This window comes from Leptodactylus fuscus, chromosome 10 (assembly GCF_031893055.1).
Source record: "Leptodactylus fuscus isolate aLepFus1 chromosome 10, aLepFus1.hap2, whole genome shotgun sequence".
Taxonomy (NCBI): Eukaryota; Metazoa; Chordata; class Amphibia; order Anura; family Leptodactylidae; genus Leptodactylus; species Leptodactylus fuscus.
The window spans coordinates 23075467-23099918 of NC_134274.1; the positions used below are offsets into that span (position 1 = coordinate 23075467).

General features: G+C 43.8%; 1 protein-coding gene across 1 annotated transcript in view; it reads right to left on the reverse strand.

Moving 5' to 3' along the window:
- Positions 1-660: 660 nt before the first annotated feature.
- Positions 661-24452, reverse strand: part of SEMA4G (semaphorin 4G) — a 102111-nt gene continuing 78319 nt past the window's right edge. Inside the window, exons 8-15 of the mRNA XM_075257502.1 lie at positions 23251-23408; positions 18518-18681; positions 13148-13292; positions 11069-11291; positions 7021-7136; positions 4947-5101; positions 3644-3705; positions 661-1742 (exon numbers count right to left, since the gene is read on the reverse strand). Of these exons, the coding sequence (XP_075113603.1) occupies positions 913-1742; positions 3644-3705; positions 4947-5101; positions 7021-7136; positions 11069-11291; positions 13148-13292; positions 18518-18681; positions 23251-23408 (1853 nt within the window). The 3' untranslated portion in view covers positions 661-912. The remainder of the gene's footprint in view (positions 1743-3643; positions 3706-4946; positions 5102-7020; positions 7137-11068; positions 11292-13147; positions 13293-18517; positions 18682-23250; positions 23409-24452) is intronic.

Consider the following 24452-nt stretch of genomic DNA (forward strand, 5'->3'; position numbering starts at 1 on the left):
GCACTCTTCTCTATTAAAGGAGTTTTCCGGGCCATCATGTGATTGGTGGGGTTGGGGCCTGACACCTACATCTTGCACCAGACACTACAGAAACAAGAGTACATCTGTGCCTACACCCCAGCACCATTGCTATACACTGGACAGAGCCTGCAGCTCTGGTCCTATTACTAAAATAGGAGTAGCATTGCTTCCAATGCCTGGTGGCAGCCAGATCAGCTGATCAGTGTGGGGTCCAGGAGCCAGATCTTCACCAATTGGATACTAATCGATAAGAAAAAGCTGGGGCGTGTCAAAAATACCTTTAATTTGCAGCCCTTGTCCTGCTACAGGTTGACATAAAACATGGAAAAAAAACAAATGTATAGGCTACTATGGTCACATCTGTGTCAAGGCAGCCTGTGCCTGATCCATCATATGACAGACGGTGCCTGACCGAACGTTTTGTGTTGCACAAGGGTCCCATCGAGATCTGTTATTTCAATGGCATGAATGGCGACAAAGTTCTGAATGTGACCCCTGATGCAGATGTGAACAGAACCAATAGCCAACTTTACAAAAATCCCTACAATTCTTACACCAGTGCAAAGACCTACCTTTATTGTGTGTTTTCTTTGGTGACACTTGTTCCAAAATAGTCTGGAGCGGGAGTCCCCCCCTCCCCCCCACCAAGGAGGACAAGTCTCCTTGTACATGTCCATCTTAGGGCCCACACTTCATAGCAGGGGTGAGCCCGCGTACTCCACAGATAAAGTTTTGTAGTGTAAAAGTCAAGGACTCACAGTGTTGGCTTATATAAATAAAAATAGAGATAAGCATGAGTAAATGAAAATAGAATAAAAAGTTAAATCTTTAAAAAACCATTGTCCATTGAGGTAGTAATTGTGTGACGTCACTGTCTCTCGGCAGTCTTTACTAAACAGAACTCTCATCCAACTTTTCCACCAGTTGCGTGTGTTTCCTCTTCTCCAGGATCTTGCTGAGCTCCTCTGTGAAGGAGTTATACAGCGGAGAACTTGCCTCATCGTTTTGTCTTAAGAGCATGTAACTGTTCCCGTTCATTTTCCTTAGCATGTTGGGCAGGGTGCTGATCCCATTGGTGAACTCCGAGGGCAGAGGCGGTGGCGGCGGAGGAGGAGGAGGGTTCACTTTGCTCTGAGGACTAGTTGGCGCTTCACCGGGAATAATCTGAAGACAACCGTCCGAGTAATTGTTCATCTCCTCCGACTTGTCCTTGAAGTTGGATGAGACGGTCTGCAGTTCTACGGCATTCATCCTGGAGTTGGTGGTGCTGTATTTACCTTTTCTTTTCTGCTGGCAAGATACAGACACTAAGACAATCGACAGAACGAGGCAAAGTCCTCCGAGGATAGTAATGATGGAAATGTACACAAACTCCAACTTGGAATCGGCTTGTGGCGCCGCTGTTGGCAGCTGGACGATGGGAGTCGGTTCGGAGTAGATCTTCCCTTTTGGTAGCTCCAATAAAACACTGACATTATATGAAGTCACGATGGCTTGGAGGCCGCTTTCTTCAGAGTAACAACTGTAGTCAGCGCTGTCTTCTAGTAGAGCGTTGGTGATGAGGAGTCCATCGATACCCACTCGGAGATGAACATCGTCGCTATCCAGTGGGTCGGAGCCATTTACAAACCACTGCGGCTTAGCCAGATTAGAGCGCAGGTCACACTGCAGAAGAACGTCGTCTCCTTTTAATACCGTCCGCATTTTCTTCATAGGAGGAGCTGAAAAATAAAGGGTATGTATAATTACAGCCAAGGCCGCGATATAAGAGACACAAAATGTCATGATGTATTAATAGGCTTGGGATGGAAAAGAATCAATAAGAGGTCTGGCGAGCCTATATATATTTACTGCTCAATGGAGCACAGAGAATGTGTTTGGATTCTCCCTTCTGCTCTTATCCTCCCTTCTCCTCGGCCTAATATTGATTTGTCAGATTTGATTCAGAAAATCACAGTTGATAAATTCTGGGCGCCAGCTTTGTGCCATGAATACCAATACACAACACTTATACTGAAAGCATAATAAGCGAAGATGAATGCTCAATATAGCGGGGATCTCTGTGCCAAAGTAACCTAGAAGTCCCTGTTCTCAGAGGGATTTTAAGGTCTTAAGACAGCTTAGCTATTGCTTCTGACTGTCCTGTACACATGCACGATGTATACAAGGGATTGTCAGACAGATATCTCTCTGGGGAACAACAGATCAGATTGTGATACATGAGCCCAATCTTTGCCCAACACAATCTCTTTAGTATTGGGAAGCCCCATATTAGATAGTTGTCCAGTCCTGCCAAAATAGGTAGGCTTGTACCACTATCTTGTTATGTACATAGGGACACACATATACTATATATATATATATATATATATATATATATATCAGTCAGACAGTATGGAACATGTTTTTATATCATGTAGCTCCTTGAGCACAATGTAGCATTTGTTAGTCAGAACACCCCTATAATTGTGTCTTCCTATGAACTTGGGTTATCTGCATCCATTTTACATACTTTTTTTTTTTTAAAGAGGTTGTGGGATCTTAAAAGGGGGTTGCCCAGGATCTGATGGTAATTGATACTGATGACTTCTCCACAGGATAGGTCACCGGTATCAGATGGGTCCAGGGGTCTGGGTATCGAACCATCCTGATCATCTGTTTCACCCCCAGAAGTCATAATCTATGTATAAAGCTAAATGTAGCTCTGTATCTATTCAAGTAATTGGTAACAGAACTGCAGTTCCATGGAGCTCTGTACACTGTATACAGTGTCTGGTCCACACATTGTGGTGTTGGTCATTAGAACCGCAGTCCCACTCCCATTTACTTGAGTGACCTGGACTGCTTCTGGCCCTATACTTAGTATATGGCTTCCGGCATACACCCTGTACCTTTGTGCTGTGCCTAGATCTGTTAAATAACTATACATGGATGGCAGTGCCATGTTCATCATCATACAGTTAGGGACTTGGGCGCCATTAAAGAGGACCTTTCATCACTAACTCCGTCCTTCAACAGGTGTCCTGATTCTAGCACAGCTGGGATTTTTTCCCCTAGCCCCACTGTATGCTACGGCTTGGGACCACCAACCTGATAATAAGGAGCCTACTACATACTGGGTGCTGAAACTAACACCATTAGTGCTAGTGCAGGGGTAGGGAACCTTGGCTCTCCAGCTGCTGTGAAACTACAACTCCCAACATGCTCCATTCATTTCCATGGGAGTTCCCAGAACAGCAGAGCAAGTATGCATGCTGGGAGTTGTAGTTTTGCAACAGCTGAAGAGCCGTACGTTCCCTACCCCTGTGCTAGAGAAACAAAAAAACTCTGTGGGAATGAAAAAGATGAAAGCTGCAAAAATTGCAATTGGTGAAAGATCCTGTAAGTCTTCCTGAGACATAGCGTGTGTGACTGTCTTATACTTGATCTTCTAATGGATGGGTTACTTTAATAGTGAATGCAGAAATATAACAATGCTAAAAATATCTGAGATTTACTGCTCCTTTATACAATAAGCTGTAACTCCTACAGCCCTGTCTCTGCGGCTTAGTGGCGGGCTCATTACATCTCATTTTCTTGCTAGCATGCAATCCTGATGTTGTAAAATAAACAGAGCGTTTACCCTGGTCTGTGGCGTTTATACATCCTCTGTTACCATTCTGCATATCCTGCGTCATCTGTACCCTGCAAGCAGCCAAGAACAACAAGTCATACAGTGAAGTGTGATGACAATCGCAGGCCTAGAGTCAATGGGAGGCACAAAACGTAAGAAAATGAAGAGGAAAAAGCCAGAGAGGACAGAAGACTTGATGACATCAGGAGAGAGGAGAAGAATCGCTGCCGCAGGAGTTGTAGAGGGTTTTCTGCTCTACATGCCTCATTGCATTAGTTGCCTTTTATACTAGTTTCTACCTCCAGTGCAAACTGCAATTTCACTTTCTCTTTTAAAGCCCAGTCATTTCTGCTGCAGACTTATCGGGTACTCCCATTTGGGCATTTCTGGTTCTGGTTCCCACCTCTTGAGGATGGGGGACCTTTGACCCCTCATCTAACAAATAAGGGTATGTTCACATGGTGGAATTTGCATTCCATGTGTGAATATTCCGCGTGGCTAGCCGCGACAGGATGCCGATGCCGTGCACCAGAACCCCGTCGTAGCATTCTGCTCCGGATTAGGCCCGAACGAATGGGCCTAATCGGGAGGGAGCCTTGTACTGAGTATGCGGAATCAACGGCAAGATAGGGCAGCTCGCTTCTTTTTCCGCTACTAGCTAACAGAACAGAGAAGTGAGTGGCTCCCACTGAAGTCAATGGGAGCTGTTTTTGACAGTGGATTTTGAGGCAGAACAGACCCTAACCCATCTCTAGGTGTATCCATACTTATGGCCCACCTTGTACTTTACAGACAATTAAAGTTCCAATTCAGTTTTTCTCACTTTTTTAGTTTTTACATTTTATTCTGGTTTTTACTTATGATCCTTCTTTTTGTACTTTTGATCGTATTCCATGTAGATCTGAGGAAGGGGTGCATCCGTTTTGAACACTACCATACCCCGAAACACATTATCCGTTTATTAATAAATCCCGGTCTATCATATGCCAAGGCGTGTACATCGTGTTCTTGAAGAGGAGCGCATCATTCCTGGTGTAGGAGCTATATGCTCCAGTCTGTGCTTCAATAAAACTGTGTCCCTTTTTTCCATATTCCGACCAGCTTGCCACTTTTGAGAAAACAAGGCAGGGCAGGAGACTGGCGCTTTATATGGCAAGTCAAAACTTGCAAACTAAAGAGTTTTCTGGGCCGAAGATCTAGTGAACGGGAAATGATGTTTGGCAATGAATATATTATCTCTAACCACCAACAGAAGACATTAGGATAAAGCCAAATGAAGACATCAACTCTTGGAAAATCTAAAAATCCTTACCGATCTTGAGATGTAAGAGGTTGGCGACACGCGTTACCATCCCAACCACAATATGGATTCCTGGCCAGGATGCAGTCATAGCATGAAGCGTATCGATTACATCCAGACAGTGGGATCTGAAGGACTCCGCTCTGAGCGCCAATGTACAAACTATCCTGGAAAAAAAGAAAATCACCAAGTCTAAGCGATATGTTGTTTGGATCAACGTCTTATGAGATATAGATTAGAAGATAATTAGCCCTCACTCATCTTGAATGCGTATTGCATTGCAGAGATATACGGTGGACGTCTTAAGAATGGCTGCTCTAGTTTGAGAAGAGTTCACTTAGTTCAGACTACAATTCAATTAAAAGGATGCAGAGGTAGAAGAAAGAACTGTGTCCTGCCCAAAAACAGCTTGTTAGAGTGAATTATATGTGCGGTAAACAAGCCAAAGAGATTCTCAGAAATGAAGGCTTGATCCGAACCCAAAATAATGATGTAACCGGTAACCAGTTCTATGAATACATTAAAAGGGAAAACCGTAAGCAATACTGATACCTTAAAGCGCACCTCCAGTGTCAACCAGTGTCTCAAAAATGCATAGTGTAGGTGAATGGGAAAAATGCATTGTAATATATCTTAAGAAAAATGCTTCTTTCTCCATTTATCAGACCAATTTCCGCCCCCTCTTCATTCAGTCTATTATCACTTATGTAACCCATATCCCAAGAGGGGATAGAGAAGAGTTACTTCTAAGGCGAGGTTCACGCCTGCGCTTCTTCTATTAGTAATCTATTTGCATCTGTATCTAAAATAGAGGGCACAATTCTATTTTTTTATGTTTTTCTTTGGAAGCGCAATATGACTTGTACAAGCACAGCCAAGTGATAAGTAATGGCGTCTGACAACTGCCAAAGCTCTGCATTTGCAAATGAGGAGGAGATGCAAGGAACCATCAATATGTACAGCCCAAGAGCCAAGTTCTTGGTATAAACACATTTCTCATTTCAGAAGAGTTACACAACTCTGGTATCCTAAGATGCACTGCACTTTTTTTTTTTTTTTTTTTAATAGGATAGCATCCACTTTCAATGGAGAAATGACACAGGACTTTGGCATGGTGTAAGATATATACCGCTAGTCCTGTGTACAAAATCTATGGCGGAGGAAAAGTAAATCAAACTGTTGCAGCGGGACAGATGCTGTAAAGTAAGACTTGTAAACTTCACGCGAATCTCTCCTCTACTGCTGAGTGTGTTGCCTGTACACTGACTTACTGCAAGACCTTGAGTGTGAAGACAGAAGGACACGGAGTTATTTCTCTCTTTTACAACCCTTGCGCTTCATTCATTGCTTACAGTTACATTGCTTGCATTTTTCTTTAAAGGCTTGTCTGAAGTTGCCCATACACATTAGGTATATTATTGCTTATCCAACATGTTTGTATGGAACTCCCGACCGTCCCCAACAATAGTAGTCAAGAGAGATAAGGATCAGCCATGTTGGATCTGAACGCAACTAATGTTTGTACTGCAAGAAATGTTGCATAGTCCTGTCTCTGGCTATGTGGGGCCATGTTTATTGGGAGATTTGGGGGAACTTCTTAGGACTGGAATGTCCTTAATAAGGTCTCCAACTGGCAAAGGCGCTGGTGTTGAAATCTACACCAGTCAGGAAATGGCTATCTGACTTCAGTTATAATAAATTTGTCAGGTCGGGGAGGGGATGTTAAATTTTGCAAAAAGTGGTGGGCGAGGCACAGAAGAAAGTGGCTCATCCTTAATGCAAGGAAGAATCATGTGCCAAAGATGTGCCATATCTATGCCAAAATACTATGCCAGCATTGAGTGAGATCCATTATGTCACTTAGAGTCACACATCAGTAGGGGAGGCAGAGGAACAAGGCTTCTAGCCCACCATGGCGCTCTTCAAACTAATAATCGGGGTGCCAGAGGACCCTCATCTATACAGTAAGGGTGTTTGCTCGGTGCCATGTCATGTGAAAAGTTCTCCCCCCACTTAACCCCTTTAAATATTATAGAATGAACATGAACAAAACAAGGCATACTATAGAAAAATGATAATATCCTACCTGTTTTTTGGATAGAACTACATTTTCCACCGCTTCCTGCGTCTTGAGAACCTGTATTTCTTCTATGATGTGAACTTTGCTGTTGATCACTACGGCCTTGTGAATCCAGCCATTGTCTGCAGAGGTAAAACCAAGAGGCAGATTACAAGTCTGATTAAGATGGTATTTTTGTCGGCATCTGTAGAAGATATGGAAACTATGGCAATATGGTGTAAGCACTGGGGAGGAAAACTAAGAAGCCAGAAATAGCTGTACGCAGGTTGGAATAAATTGTCCTGTAATTTTATGATGTGTCTGTGCCAGGCTACAGCGGCTCCGGGGGCAGCCACGGGGAATCATTTGCATGGTTTTCCCAACTACTGAATGATAAATACACCCATTGTATTGGGGACTTGTAGTTCTATGGAAATATCTTCTGTTTGTAAAGTCAATGCTGTATCCATAGAAATATTTCCCGAGGTCTCATCACTTAAGTCCGGCACATCTGTAGTCATCAGTATGAAAATTTCTGCTGGCAATAGAGGGCACTGCAGCATCTAGAAGTTTGGTTTGCTCAAATATTCTTCCTTTCAGTGAATGGGCATCAATGTAATAGATAGACCAGGAGCTGCTGTCACTCCATGGCCCACTGGGAATGCTAAGCTTTCTTTTTGGTTGTCCACATTCCCAACTAAAATATATGGCCTGTGGTTCTCTTTCTGAGAAATCCCATTGTTACTAATTCATATACAATAATACACTACACACTTAGGGACCTAACCATATATTTGGGGCATTTGGGAGGAAATTGAACCAATAGGAGCAAAACTCATGGATGTTCTCCTAGAGAGATTGTCACGGAGCAAAGGTATACGTCTTCCTCCGGATGGTCTTTTGAATCAACACGGACGCAAGAGGTCGGGAGACAACAGCAATTTATTGTAATCCACAAAGTTAGTAGCCGGCGGCGGTCACATCAACCGTAATAACAATAAGTCCACAGAAGTCACAATCCAATGATAGCTTTGGTTCCTTGGTCCTGTAACTAAATTCTGGCTCTCTGCAGAGCTGTGCACAGGCCGGCTAACACATACTAACTGCTAGCTATATACTATATACTAAACTGTTACACCTATACCTGGGGGTGGGAAGGGCTGAGCCACAGATCCTTCCCCCCTCACCTATGCCAAGGAGAGCAGACTCCCTGTCTACTATGGACAATGCACCATCCAACATCTTCTTGGAGACACTGATCAGATTATCTCCACCCATTGTCCTCACTAGTTAGAGGTATTTGCATACAATGTGCTAACACACTAGACCCTAATCAGCCAACTACACACTGATGTTTACAACAGGTTAGAGAATACATTCCACATGAAATATATATTACACATTGCCTATAGTATAGACTCTAACCATCCCGTGACAACCCCTCCCCCTCTCAAAACATGTGCATGACACAATTGGCCTACACAGGTAAATTGGGGAATGCACATCAGTCTCTATAGCTCATATGTCCTCCTGCCGGGATAACCCATCCGCGTTCTGGTGTTGGTTCCCTCGGCGGTACTGAATGGTAAAGTTGTAGGGTTGAAGGGCTGGCATCTGTCAGAAAATCCGGTCGATCCATGTTGGCTTCTCCCTGAGCTTGGCTTCGGGTCACTGCTCCCACAAAGTGGCACTGTAGATTTCCAACATCGTTGCCTAACAGAACATCGGCCGGCAGCCCGCTCATCACACCAATTGTGCATCGTTTTGGTCCATAACCATAGTCGAGTTCCACGGTAGCTTTAGGAATACGTCTTTGAGTACCCCCTGCCAACTTGATAGAAATGCCAGGACCCTCCTCTAGGGCCTCGGGTCGCACAACTCGGGGGTCCGCTACCGTTAGGAAAGCTCCCGAGTCCCGGAATCCAACAACTGTTCGGCCATCCAGTAGGACCTCCTGCAAGTGCTTCCTCTGAAGGTTTGCGGGATGTGTGGCGGAAGGCTGAATCCCATAGACCCCTGGAGGTGGAACAGATGTGTCATTCATGGAGTCATCTGGAAATGGGGCCAAACTTTCTGTCCTAGGAGTGGTTCCCAGGTAGTGAATAGGCCGGGATGCCACGGTGGCCCGTGCCCCCATGTTAACAGGGCAACTAGCTTGCAAATGTCCAGGCCGCCCGCACCCAAAACATCTGCGCTCTAGCATTCTTCCAGTAGGTCGTTGTCTAGGGACAGGGTTGTTCATAGCTGGAGGCCGATGGGCTGGGGCAGGGGTAGAGGGGGAATTGTAATCCTGAGGCCGGGCACGAAAGGTGGTTGGCTGGCTGAAGGGTGTCTGGCGGACTGTGGTAGTTTTCCGCTCCTCTGCAAACAACCTCTTCCACTGCGGCTTGATGGTCAGGCCCTCATCTGCAAGAGAAGCAGCTTGCTCAACTGTGGCTGGGTTCCGTTCCAGCACCCACTCACGGATCTCAGCGGGGCACTGGGAAAAGAACTGTTCCTTAAGTATGACTTGGAGGATCTTATCGACTGTGACAGCCTCCTCTCCTTCTAGCCAGCGCTTGCATGCTTGCTTCAACTTGCGGGCGAACATGTGGAAGGAGCTTCCCCCATTGTAAGACAAAGAGCGGAACTGAACTCGGTAGGTCTCTGGAGTGACTGCATAATACTTCTGCACCGCTCTTTTAATGGCCTCATAGTCCCGCTGATCACTAGGGTCCATGGCTCTGAGAGCTTCCGCAGCCCCATCTCGTAGGTGCCCCACCAGATACCGGACCCAATCCTTCTCTGGGACTTCCATCAGGTGGCACTGGTGTTCGAAGTCCTGAAAATATCCATCAACATCCCCAGCCGCTTCCTCAAAGGTCTTGAAGTGTTTATGGGAGACATATGGTGGTTCTCTCACTGTTGGGCTGGGGGTCGACGTTTGATTATAATTCCTCATAGTTATCTCAGCCATTCGCATTTCATGCGCCATTCTTTCCTTTTCATGCGCCATTCTCTGTTCCTCCTTCTCCGTTTCCTGAGCCCTCTGTAATGCTCTACTCCTTTGCTCTGCAGTTGCTCCTAGCCCCAGCACTGCCAATTCCTCCTCATACAAAACAACCCATCTGCTCTTTTGGGTCTGTACCTGCCACTCCTGTATCTCTACTGTCTCCTGGGGGCAGCCCTCCTCATGGTCGCTTTGCAGGGTCATCTCCTCCAGTGCCTCGATCAGTTGCTCTTTCGTTCTTCCCTGGTAACTCAGGTTTAGTTCCCGGGCCCTTACTTGTAGACTTGCCATAGTCCAGTTCCTGTATTCTGAGGTTGTGGCTCCATTAATCGCTGGGCTGCTGTAGTCCATCTCGCTGTCCGCTGTTGATCCCACCGCTGCCAACCAGTTGTCACAGAGCAAAAGGTATACGTCTTCCTCCGGATGGTCTTTTGAATCAACACGGACGCAAGAGGTCGGGAGACAACAGCAATTTATTGTAATCCACAAAGTTAGTAGCCGGCGGCGGTCACATCAACCGTAATAACAATAAGTCCACAGAAGTCACAATCCAATGATAGCTTTGGTTCCTTGGTCCTGTAACTAAATTCTGGCTCTCTGCAGAGCTGTGCACAGGCCGGCTAACACATACTAACTGCTAGCTATATACTATATACTAAACTGTTACACCTATACCTGGGGGTGGGAAGGGCTGAGCCACAGATCCTTCCCCCCTCACCTATACCAAGGAGAGCAGACTCCCTGTCTACTATGGACAATGCACCATCCAACATCTTCTTGGAGACACTGATCAGATTATCTCCACCCATTGTCCTCACTAGTTAGAGGTATTTGCATACAATGTGCTAACACACTAGACCCGAATCAGCCAACTACACACTGATGTTTACAACAGGTTAGAGAATACATTCCACATGAAATATATATTACACATTGCCTATAGTATAGACTCTAACCATCCCGTGACAGAGATGATATAGCAAAGTTCACTGTATACAAATCTATATGTCCATCTGAATGGGTACATAATGGATCTATATACACAGCATTTCATAAATGTATGATCTAGCATCTCGTTGTACAGACCTGTCCCTAGAAACAGCACATCATACTGTTCTCTATCCAGGGCAGTGACTCTGTCTACAGCGATACGGGTATATACAATATTCTTCTTGGACAGAAGCTGTTGGTCTCCAATTGGCTTTACCACATCTGACACCAGAGGATGGAGTTTCACAAAGTCAAGGACATTATTTGGGAGATCCTGTGAAGAGTTGTAGCCACCGCTCCGAAAGTCATTTGTAATACACTGTCAGAAGAAGAAAATCCAGTTAGGCAATCTACCAAAATGCTCATATCAAGATTCCTGTAAGACATACTAATGTGGGCACTTGAAATAACACTGACCGAATACCATCCTACCCAATGTCCAGGCAGATTCTACCCAAACCTCCCACTGAAGGGAATGGGAGTAGGAAAGGTTTCTGTGGGAGATTTGTAATGGGGGGGGTCCTGTCCGAGAAACCAGTGGACATGTTTAGACCCCCCCCAAAACCTGGGTGAAAAAATATTAAATCACTGGTGATTAACTTATTTGCGGCAGGATCAGCAGAGTGGCTAGCACAGGGCACCAGGATGTCTTGTGTCATGTGATTTTAATATTTTCCAAACCCTATTTATATTACACTTTATTAGGAAGGTTGGCTTCCTATTATTAGTCTCTTACCGAGAAGAGTCTGTTCTGTACACACAGCCTATAGTGTTTACTATACACACTCGCCCAGATTTACTAATTGTCTGAACACGAGCCAGATTTATCACAGTGACAGATGTTCCACGATAAATGTGGTGGACCTATAGACAGTCTACTCTACGTTTATACCATCTAGTAGATGGATTACTGGTAGCCAGAGGTTTGGCACAGGGGCACACACTTTTGTATCCTAAGCCACATCCCCTCGTGTAGCTATTCAGAAAAACGGTGTCTGAGATGGACCTATACTAAGCCAGGGCTGTAGAGTCTGACTCAGGACCGATTTTGGGTGTAGTCCGAGTTGGAAAAAAGTTACCTAGTCTTCCTTCAAAGTAAAGGGATTAATTATTTTTAATGATATTATATAATTAATAATGGATGCCTAGCTCGTTACATATTTACTTTAATAGGAATTCAGTCACAGGCTTTTTATGGAATTAGACCAGTGGTTCTTAACCGAGGTTCGATCGAACCCTAGGCCCTATGCACGGTTCATTTTCTGTACCAGTAAAAAAAAAACATATACCTATGTCTTGAATTAGGAAAAAAATCATATTTGATTTATCACTAAAGGAGGATTCGGTGAATGTGCAAATGAGACTGGTGGGTTCGGTACCTCAAACAAGGTTAAGAACCACTGAATTAGAGGATCTTCACTGCTTCTGCCTGTCCATGGCCGTCAGCCATTTATGAAGGAGTTGGAATGGTTCTGTTGAAAATATAGTCAGGTATTTGGCCGACCAACTCCACAGCCCTGGCAGCCACTATAGTAGCTTTCCCCTGTTGTATATGGCCAGCACACAGGCAGGCTCCGCGGACTGCCTCTAGTGTCCTGCTATAAATATGGGGTGATAATTTATATTCTACCCATCTAGTGACTTATATCCCTCTCCTATACTGACACACTGCTGCCAGGGCAGAGCAATTATACCCCTGAGCAGTGCCAACGCTGTTCTTCCTTCCCAGTGCCGCTCACTATCTAGCCACTGGTGGGAAAGGAGATTGACGCAGGGGTGGTTCAGAGCGCTATACTGCAGCGATTCCGAGTAGGAGAGGTTACATGTGGCCATAAACAGTGGTTATAAAAAGGAAAAAATTGAATATGTATGTAAAGCAGTTTGGATGATATAACATAATACCACTAATATTGCAGTACAAGATCTACAAATGTTTTTGATTTCATAATTTCTCAGTTAATTTATTGAATTCAGCTCTCAATCACCAGTCAAAATTGACTTAGATCACATTGAACAGAAGAATGGGAATAAAGCGATTAACCTGGAAAGAGTGGCCCATTGTGAATCGCCAGTCTTTGCAGACAAGAAAGGGATCCTTCCACTCTTCAGCGAGTTTATAACCATTATCAAACCGTCTGTACCCAACAAAAGTCTACTGTAGCTATAACTCCTTACCGAGCCAGGCCTTGGTTTTGGAACCTCTCCATTATATTTGGTCCATTTTCTCGATGAATCTTGATATTCCATATACGATCCTTCAAATACTTTCTGAATATCAGGAAGACTATATCGACAGACGGCGGAGATCTTCATGTTCCCCCTAGGCACAAGAATGGGGACCAGATAACTAAAACCGTCCACTAGTGGGCGACACAAAGCTCTGAAATCGCTGAACAATAACGATGACAGCAGGACGCAAACAGACCGTGAAGAATTCACAGACGTAAACAGAGCAGAAAACACTCATTATGGGTTAAAAATAAAAGATCTGGTGCGGATACGCTGAAGGAGTTCTCGGCATTATATGGACGAGTGGTAACGTAACGGCAGGGTTAAAACCGAAATGTATCAGAAGCATGAGCGAGCAATAATTCTTTATTTCATTGCCAGAATTGGGCTGAAATGAAGTAATGTACATGAATTTGTCCTGATTAACCGAGAATGAAGCAAACAAGCAAATTATCTGGGGTGATTTCTGGGCGCTCCATCTCTAATTCCCATTTTATACAATTTCTGCAACGTGCGAGCAAGCAAGTGCCTGTACTGGGAGAGGAATGACAGAAAGAATTACAAAGGAAGGCTTGAAATTCTGAATCATTGTGTGACACTGCATGGACCAATAGCTCCTTGACAGACTAGAAAATTATTCTTATTATTTCGGACAGCTAGAGATTATTAACCCTCGCTCTATCCCAAAGCTGGCAGTCAGCCTTCATTTGGAAAAGGAATTGCAAAAATCAGTGTACCACGCGTGCTGGGTACCAATGTACGTGGTGGGACATGAGGAGTAATATTAGGAGATTACCATGGGGAGCGCTCTCCCGGAACAGCGGTCTGGGGGAAGTCTTGCCAGACTGATAAATCTATTACAAAGGTGCCATATAAGCACAGTTAAAGTCGTATGCCATTACTTTATGTTCGGTAAGGGTCCAACCTCCCACCAATAAAGGGGTGCCACAATGCAGGGGAAAAAATGGAGCATTCATCAGGAACAAACCATTATTTTACAAGATGGGCAGATCTCTTTCATTTGACCGGTAAGACCAATAACTAGAATAGCAATAATCTATAAGCTACCTGGAGAACGGAGGCCAAGGCCAGTTTGGCCGCAGAACTTATTTCAATAGGTAGCAAGAATCTGTCAAAGTCCTACAAGCAATACTGGGGCATGGGAAAACTGATATTTACCACCTGATAGCCAATACATTTCGGACCACTAGGGGGTAACTCTGGGAACCTACAGATAAATGGAATGGGGGTCCTTAGGCCATTCCCCCTCATTGTAGTCATGTTCTAATACAGTGGGGATGCCTTGCTCCATTCATTGTCTATGGAGCTAGCAGGAATAGTCGGGAGCTCTGCTCAGATATCTGTTAGTCCATGCCAACGATCCTGTAACATCCAGGAAACTTTTGAGAAAAGTGAGGACCTCCCAAACTCCTGTAGAGGGGCTAAATCTGCTGAGCTCGGAGCAATGTTCCCCCATCCAACAGGCTCTCTGTCATTGTACAGGTGACAAGGGAGGGAATGTCAGAAAAAGGGGCGTATTGTGCCACAAAAGTGGTGCGGTCATGACTATGGGTATGGCTCCACCCAAAAAAATGTTTACAATGTACTTCATGTGATGTTTTGCCAAGACCCTTCTACCAAATTTTGTCAAATAGGAGTTAGTCCAATTGACTTTAACTGGAGCAGCAGGACTCGGGCTCAACCGCTACTTGTGAAAACAGGAGAGGAGAGAAGGCAGAGCAATCCGGGGCTGGGGGCTGGTTCCAATCATGTACCCAAGGTCCGAAATAGCTCAGAACCCCCTGGTGCAGCTTAAAAAATTCCCTAGACAAACCCTTTAACATGGAAGAAAACAAGCACCAAGTAATGCCCCATATTATAGGTATGATCATGTTCACCACCACCAGAAGGGGGCAGCATTTTCACCTCTACCATGGAGCTACTCTCATCTAGACACCGCTAACAATACATAAAACACAACTTTTTTTTTTTTACAGCTTTGTGAACAGAGGCAGATGGATGATGCCAACCAAGAAGCAGAAACAGATTTCTATCAAGCTGGGCGTGGGTGGTAAAGAAGTCTACTCCATCAATATTTAGTTGATAATTCACAAGATATTAGCAAACAAACCCCCGTCTGGTTGGGTATTATTCTCTATAATCTTGGCTATATTTCACATCGCTTTCTTTTGGTGTAATTATGGGCATCTGTTACCAGAAAAAGCTTCTACTCCATCAATAGCCCCCTCTCTCCTCACTGTCACCACATGAAGGGCTGTCGTATGTAGTCAGTGCCAAGCGGCTCCAAACATAACAGGTGCTACGCTGGCATCCATCCAGATAAATGGGACCATTAGGATAAAAATAACTTGTCATTTGCTAATGATGGCTGATTATTCCACTTGTGTCATCACTCATGAGAGCTCATTGGTTTCAGTGGATGAACTAGACTTGACTTGGTGGCTAAAAATATGTTGAATTAATTTGTATAAGACAATGTGTCCCACACAATGCTGTGAATATGGTTACAGGGGTTGTCCCATAACTTATCTAACTTATTAGGTAACTCTCCCGTTTGGATATAGCAATGGCTGGGCATGTGCCACTTCAGTCTCAATGGCATAGTACAAAGCACAGGTATCTTTCACCAGTCCTACAGATGGTGTATAGCACAGCATTGGCCATGTATGACCATCATCTCATGTAAAGATTGAGAGTCCTCAGTATTTCTAGCCCACATCATCTCATGTGATGGTCATACTCTCCCAGCTATGCGATCCCCATGATTTACAACTTACGACTCATTATTTGGATTGGTGATAACTTGCGATTGTGGGATAACCTCTTTACTTTCTATAGTCAACACACAGGACCCCTCATTGACCAAATCTTTGGTCAGCGTAAACACATCCCAAGCAGACAACAAATGAGCAAATGCTTCTTTGTTGGCCAATCCAATCATTTATCCAATTGGCAACCTATCTGGAACTGTGTGATCTAGACCAAAATTCTCAAGTTCTCCTGAATGCTAAGCTTACATGATGTAAGACTAGAACATCTAAGCCACCTTGCAGACGACCGTGTGACTGGTCAGTGTTCTACCCAGGATAGCACACTGACTCATTCAGTACTATGGGCCCGTACACGACCATGAACGACAAGATCACGTGTGCGGGCCCAACAGTCCGGGCCGCAAAATATGGAACAGGTCCTATTCCTGTCCGATTTTGCAGCCCTATGCAATGAATAAAAGGGGCCGCAGAAGCAGGGCCGATGCATGGGCGGCATCCTCGAGTCCCCCATGTATCGTCCATTCACAGCCACCGATTAGCAAATGGTCGTGTGTAACCGGTTAAGGGTCTGACGGCTAAACAAGTGTTTGGCCGTCACCTATCGGACGTGTACGACAAGGCCTTTATGAACCTTTACTAATACGGTCTGGGATTTCTTTTCTCTCCGACACAAGCGTATAAAAATTACCATAATCCTCTTATGATTTTTTTCTTACACTATTAATTTTGTTGACCCCAAACAATTTACAATTCAATAGATTATTTTCTAGAGCGTCCGTGTGGATAGTACAGAGTGTAAAATAAAATAAATAAATAAAAAAATCCTTTTTCTTGGTTACAACCCTGAAAAGTAGATTTAAAGAGGACCTTTCACCATATCTGGGCACAGGCAGTTCTATATACTGCCAGAAAGCTGACAGTGCGCTGAATTCAGCGCACTGTCGGCTTTCCCGATCCGTGCCCGGTACCGTAGCGCTTTACAGTCAGAAGGGCGTTTCTGACCATTAGCCAGAGACGTCCTTCTGCCTCGCGGCGCCAATCGCGCTGTGCTGTGGAGCCGGGAGGAACTCCCCCCTCCCGCTCCTGATAATGCTCGTCTACGGACAAGCTGTGTGAGCAGAGGGAGGGGGCGTTCCTCCCCGCTCCACAGCACAGCGCGATTGGCGCCGCGAGGCAGAAGGACGTCTCTGGCTAATGGTCAGAAACGCCCTTCTGATCATAGAAGAGCTACGGTACCGGGCCGTAAGCTCTTCACACCGGGCACAGATCGGGAAAGCCGACAGTGTGCTGAATTCAGCGCACTGTCAGCTTTCTGGCAGTATATAGAACTGCCTGTGCCCGGACATGGTGAAAGGTCCTCTTTAAGAGTCACCATGAAAGAAACCTTCCGCAAGTCCTAGAAGAGAGCTAGGGGCAATCTATCTTGTAGCCCTCTTCTGCACTCGGCTCCATGGAGTTTGCCTAGTGTGAGGATGAGCATTTCTAGCCTCTGTCCCAGAACGTATTCTCTGTATGACAGGTCGCACATCTGGAATACTGAAAACTGGAAGCCAAGTATGGAGATTCACACAGAGAGAAGAACAGCATGCAAAAAACAATGCCTTCATAGTCAGGACCCGGTCACGGCCCACTGATTAGAGGAATATTTAGGACCCGCAGGCATTTAACCATTTCTGCAATTTGTTGACTAAATGTTACGGCATGTCATAAATTCCTGCAGAGACTTGGCGCATTACACAGCATCAGAATGAGGGGCGGCTCAGGCCTTATCAGTAACAATGTGCAGTCTACTAAACGCAGTGTTTGTGCTCCGACTTTTGGGACAGTCCAGACCACCGATTCCTCCTAACGCTATGGTGAATGGGGTCATGTAAATAATAGAGACCCCACAGACAGGAGAGCAACTATTTATAGCCTTAAAAGCACTGAAAAAGCCATTTAATGGACGTTAATGTACCAATCAGTTTGGTATTTTGATTAAATCTGGCACAAGGGCACTGAGACAGGACCAGGATCTACAAAGCCTTCTTTAAAAACAAAGTGTGCCACCTTGTGTATAATGGTTATGATTATACTGATACTTAGGTTTAATTCCCCGCAACACCAGAAACTCCTCCAACACAGATCCCATCAAACAGTTCTGCAACACTATTAATTCTGCCAAAATGGTACAACACCTTTGTGGCACCAATAGACTCTATTACAAGACAATGTCAATAATGAGAGAGTCAAAGTAATTGTTGAAAATGCCATGTGGTACAAGTAACATGTGCCCCAAAATCTCTTGGCTGCAGAGATCTCCACAATGGGTTACATGTGTCCCCTCCTCCTCTGCCAGTGCGTCATTGACACCTGGTTACAGTACCCAAAATAGGAATTGGCTGCAAGTTCCGAAAAGCCTTCTCGTGTGGCTCAGGATTTGGGGTTACCACGAAATCTCATTGGTGTACACAGTATACATGTGTATGAAATATACAACGGGGAGTCATTCATGGATCTGAAACTGAAGATGTATAATACGTACCATTGGAATAAGAAGGCTGCATAGAAGATTGTTGCGTCCCAGTCGCCCACATCCAAGGTGTAAGCGCTCTTTAAGGTTTCGTAGTAAGGACTGGAGCAGAATAATCTTGCTTTCAGGAACGTCGTCCATTTCCGTTGTAAAATCTTCTTGCCTCCTATATCACTCTGGAATTGTAAGGAAACTGAATCAATGTTGTGCAACAAAATAGTAAACAAGCAGGAGGTAAACCAGATTAAGATTATTTGGTAAATTTACCATAAGGAAGACGATAAATGATTCAGGTACCAAACAGAGGTCATCACAAAGAGGTGACAAATCTGTTGTTGGTGGGGACCCAAATTCTCTTGACAGGTTCCCGGATTTTTTATCATGGCCTATGACGTTCAACTGTCTTAAGGCCCCGCAATGGTTCTGGCAGCACTGCATCCCTCGGTATAATAGCGGCTGTGTAAGATATGGCAGCTTTAATGTAGACCCTACTCACTGGGTGGCGTCTTAGACGCCAGACAATATGTGTCTATAGGCTCCTGTAAATGCAGTGATATTCACATATATTTATACCATAAGGCTAATATATGTCATCTATTTATCATCAGTGGGGATCTGGCCTCTGTTACCTATTTTTCATTGCAAAGTCATATTTAAAGGGCTTTTTCCACCCCCTTAAGGGATGGTATATTGCTAGGATATACCAACACTTTGATTGGTAAGGGTCCAGTTTTTGGGATTCCCTCCCATCCTGAGAATGGAGGAAATGCATTGGATAGTGCGGTATCCCAACACTACACATAGGCCTCAGACCAGCCGGAAATGAATCCAATGACCAGGAGGGAATTACAAAGGTATAGAGAGTCACACCCAGGCTGTGTATACTCCATTCTTAGGATCTGGAGGGGGAGTTTCAAAGAAAGGACTGAAGTTTACAAATGTCAGGGACAAACATTACAATTTTTCAGAAGGATGCATCAAAGTGACAATATGGCATTCAGTGGTACATGGGAAATCCACCAAAAGCTGTAATGGAAGTGGTTGTGCTCCAGCTAACAGGTGAGGAGCCTACTAGAGACCCCTCTATTCCGGAAATAACCTTAAAGGAATATTTGTGTAAAATCAAGTTAAAAGAATTATAATGTGTTTCACGGGCTACGCCAGGGTTGTGTTGGTACATGCTTATCTGGAGGTCCTCTGCCCTTATCCATAGTGAGGATGGAGGCCATTCCAGTGACTCACTGACTATAACACCTACATTCCTGGGAAGGTAAACAGACTGTTATCTGGGAACCTTAAGACAAACTAGAAATAAAATTGTGAAATACCTCCTAAGTAGTGACTAGTATCTCTGCCTTGTCTGAGCCCGGCCATCTCCCCATACTGAAATATTTGCCTAAGTCAATGGCAAGATTAATAAGTAATAGCCAGGGAGCAGTTTTATCAATGTTTATCAGGCCGGGCTGCAATCTACATTCTTTACATGAAAACTCATGGGTACGTGCTCATGACCTGCCGTGCATTGTCGCACAATCACTATAGTGTGAACTGGACTTTATTCATTATTATTTTACAATTGTCTACTCTTTACGTGGTCAATAGAAAGCTATATCGAACCACAAATATCTTCACAGCCGTGTTTTTCTTTATCTCACCTATAATAAAAGATACCTTTCCATCGTTTTCATGTCCACAGCTCTTCCGTAGACTTACACATGAACACATTAAAAGACCTTGCTTTAAAACAATTACAAAATAAAATGAGAAGCACGAAAAGGCAGCCCGTAAACTAGTACTCACAACCAATACAACAGAACGCTGTAATTGTCTCCATTAAACTAATCTAATACCAAGATTCCAATGTGTAATCTGTTTGTTTGTACTGAAGGAATAATAAGACCCTTCAGAGCTCTCCAGGAGACAATAGCTAGTATTTGGGTTTCCTATCTTATCACAGGCTTCCTTTCCACAATAGTATTTGCACAGGTTTAGACATTGGAATTCATGTGATGGATTCTGACACTATGGCCATGTTGGATTGTTTTCCCCATTTAGCTTCCAGTTCATTTGTTTCAAGCCATGGAGTAAGAGTGACGGAGGTGATTGTCGCCACCTCTCTATAGATTTCTGCCTATGTGAAGAGTTAATTTGGGAAAATACAGACTCCATTAATAATGTGATGGACAGAAATAACTGAACATTGACTAGGCCCAAATAGGTCTATACACACTCGACATCTACCAGCTTATAGTGTATATATATATATATATATATATATATATATATATATATATATATATATATATAAAACGAAAGAACTCCCGTGCTACCACTTAAAGGGTTCATCCAGGACCTGAAGACATATCCACAGGGCAAGAGCACTACAGTGTACAGAGCCTCATACACTGTGTAAAGCTTCTTGTACATACAGTGTATTGGTGGTACTTGGAACTGCACCCCACATATACCTAAGTGTGTGGCTTCCAGTGGTCAAAACAGCGGATCAGCATGGGGTTCGCAATTAATGTTATATAGACTGAAACGAGTCACTACAGCTTAGCTCCCATTCCAGTAAATGGGAGCTGACTTGCAGTACTGGGTCTGGCCACTATACAGAACGGAGCTGTCTGCTTCCTCCTCCATTCTCTGTGTATCAGCTTGAGAATAGCTGACTAGTGGGGGTGCCAGGTGTTGGACTCCTACCCTTTTGATATTGATGCCCTATCTATCTATCTATCTATCTATCTAATTTTCTCAAAAAGCAAAAGGTTTGTATAAAATAAGAAAAACGTATGTTTTGTTCTAGAAACAGCACCAATCTTCTCCCTAGGCCATCTTTGGTACTGCAGCTCAACTGGGGCTGAGCTGTACTACCAAACACAGAAACGAGTGGACACGAGTGGTGCCATGTTTTCTCATCTCATACACCCCTTTAAGCTTTGATCTACAGTCACTGCTGTTCTCAGTCCTGCACAAACAAGACTATAATTCGGTACCGGCTCGGTCATTTGACAGTCACAGCAAAAGTTCAACATACAGATACACGTCCTAAATGCCTGTGCATTGTGAAATCTATTCCCAGCAAGAGGAAATGTTTTACAAATTGATAAGAAATAAAGCTATTTACCATCTGTCTGCGTTTTATCTGATGGCGTGGAACAAAACAGAGCTGAGATCACTGGGAAAACATGCTCCATACTGACTTTTTTTTCACAAACCACTTTATACATTCATGGCTTGCTTTTAAATTGGACAAACGAGAGCGATTTTGTGATGTTTTGGAGCAGCCGGGAAAAATACGTGTTTATTGCCTTCTGTTAACACGAGAAACATGCTTGATAAAGTGATCTGCGGAGACCGTTTGGCTTCATAGGCGAGACTGTGCCAGGAACGCAAATTGAAACAAATCACTGGTTTTCACTGGTGGGGCTGGAAGGATTATAGGACGCGGTTTCATGGCGTACAATGTATGTTCTTCCCAAAGGAATACTGTTAATGGTCACCCACGATGGTGGGCACCAAAGGCTGAGATTTATTATTAGCGCTCACTGGCTTGTGGGGATTGTATGATTAGAAGTCCATATTGTAGAAAAGAAAAAACATAACGGGTCAATTCCGTAGAGAAATCAAGGCTGATGCCATACAGACTGGTCCAGATGGATGAGGCTAAAATCTACATGGCCTTCCAAGGCATGTCAAAAAACATCCAAGCATTGCCTCGATTTATTTGGCCATTATCTGCCACCTTCACATACCCTTGGCAACTAGACTGACAGGAGAAACTTGGTAGTCAGTAATACTATACTACAGTCGATCTCAGAAGACGTTGTGTCTGAGGAGAATATTATGGGTTATTCTAGGTAAAGTTTTGTCAGAACCCATGGTGCACTTCCATCTTGTACCGTCTTGTCACCATCTGACACCTCATAACTAGAACAATATAAATCTATAATGGTATGGCCCACCGGCATGTTTGTGCCTGCATCGTGTATAATCCATTTTATACACTTACAAGGTAATGCGCTGTATTTTCTGGTTCAGCTATCACTAGCTATATACTTCAGATCAAAGTTTGCCATTCCCACCAATTTGGCTCCCAATTCTCCCCAAATGGCGAATGTTGGGGAGAAATGAAACGGGCAACTGGATTTCACCATGCCTAATCCTTTTGTTCAAGTCCTGAGGACTCCTAGTGATCACTTATTCTTCTCTTCCCATTCAATACATATGCACATATGCTCGGCGGAGAGTATTTGTGTTGGGGGGATCAAAGTATATGGACAGCTTTAGACCATGGAAACAAATATCGGAAAGCGTGATACGGGTAACGCCAGAAATCCTAAACACTCACAAACAGGTGCTGTTTACAGAGACCTGGCAGCTGGAACATCTCCGGATGAAACCAGGCTGAAATAATGAAGCAAATAGCAATTTTTGATTGACAAGAACATTTCTGCATTTGAGAAGGAAAAAAAAAATTCCTGCAGCTGCGGTAAGATAAATCAGGACTCATCGCCTCGTACATAGGTGTGTAACTATAAAACTACCTACACAAAGTCAGACAATGTCTAAAGCCTACACATATCCTTGCAGATATGGAGCTACTCCCACTCTTCATATACCGTGGTGCCAATAAAGATCTAAAAGTAATAAATGGAATCTATAGCCCAACAAGGACATCAGTGATATAAATACAAGCACAATATAACAGGTCGCGGAGATGGCGCTACGCCAGTTTGTCTTACCTTGCACACACGAGCCACTCTTGCTACTTTAGTCTTGTCTAGAAACTCAGAGGTTTCTTCCATGATGTTCTCATTGAAGAAGTAGTAGATTTTATCATCATCTCCTACGGCAGTGGTAAGACTTTCTCGAATTAATGTAGAGGTCACAAACTCGGCATCTAAAACAAGACGAGGCCTTGTGTTAATAATTTAACAGACTGTGAAACAAGTCATTGTCTACACTGGTTAACAAGTTAGGTCTTATCTAAGTAGGTCTAAATCATGGCCACCATTGGGTCAGTACATCTTTGGAGCTCGGTTTCAGAATTCTGAATCTTCTGCATCATAAGAAATAAATTATACTATGTCCTGGCTTTACGCCATCATTATCTGATGGGTGAGGTCTATGCGAGGATGGCGGTCAACCAGAAGGCGGATAGATACAATTACAGATATCATGAAAGTCTAGGATATAAGGATGTCACCTCTGGTTAGAAATGATGTCACAGCAAATAAAGAAATATCAGAGCTGGACTTGGAATCCAGTCACCATTACACAAAAGTCAATTACAAGCTGCTTGCCATCTTGTAAAATATCACACTGTCCCCGAATCCCCATGTTTACCAAATGTCATAACACAGAATGTCAGAGAATGAGCAGAAGCTTCCTCATATGTTCGACCATAAATTATTTACAGTTCTTACCCAAAATGTCACTGGAGCACAAATTCAGAAAACAGAAGAAAAAAAACAATTTACAAAAACAACCGAGGCAAGTTTAGATATACCGTACGCCCATGTCAGGTTTCTGCTGCCTAAGACAAGACTAATAACAGAATCATCCAAACACGAGATGAGACCAATGTTATTCAAGGTCAAAGGTGGCTGTATACACTCGGTGGATATAATACAAAGACTTTGCAGCTTCAGTCTGGTATACAGTACGATATAAACTGTGCCATAAGGAGGAACTTTATATATACATTGGAGACAACCAATACTTGATGGGCCAGTATGTTGTTATAACAAAAAGTGAGCTGGGATTACTAGGCCCGGCAGAGAGCCCACACTAAAACTTAGAACTTTCGGAACATTTACTATAAACTTTATACATGCAAACCGGATCATCAAAGTTATTTAGTTATTTAGGGCTTGAACCCTCAGAAATAGACGCTGGTGGCTTGAGAGTCTCCAAACTCAGATCCATATAAGACTGGCTTCTG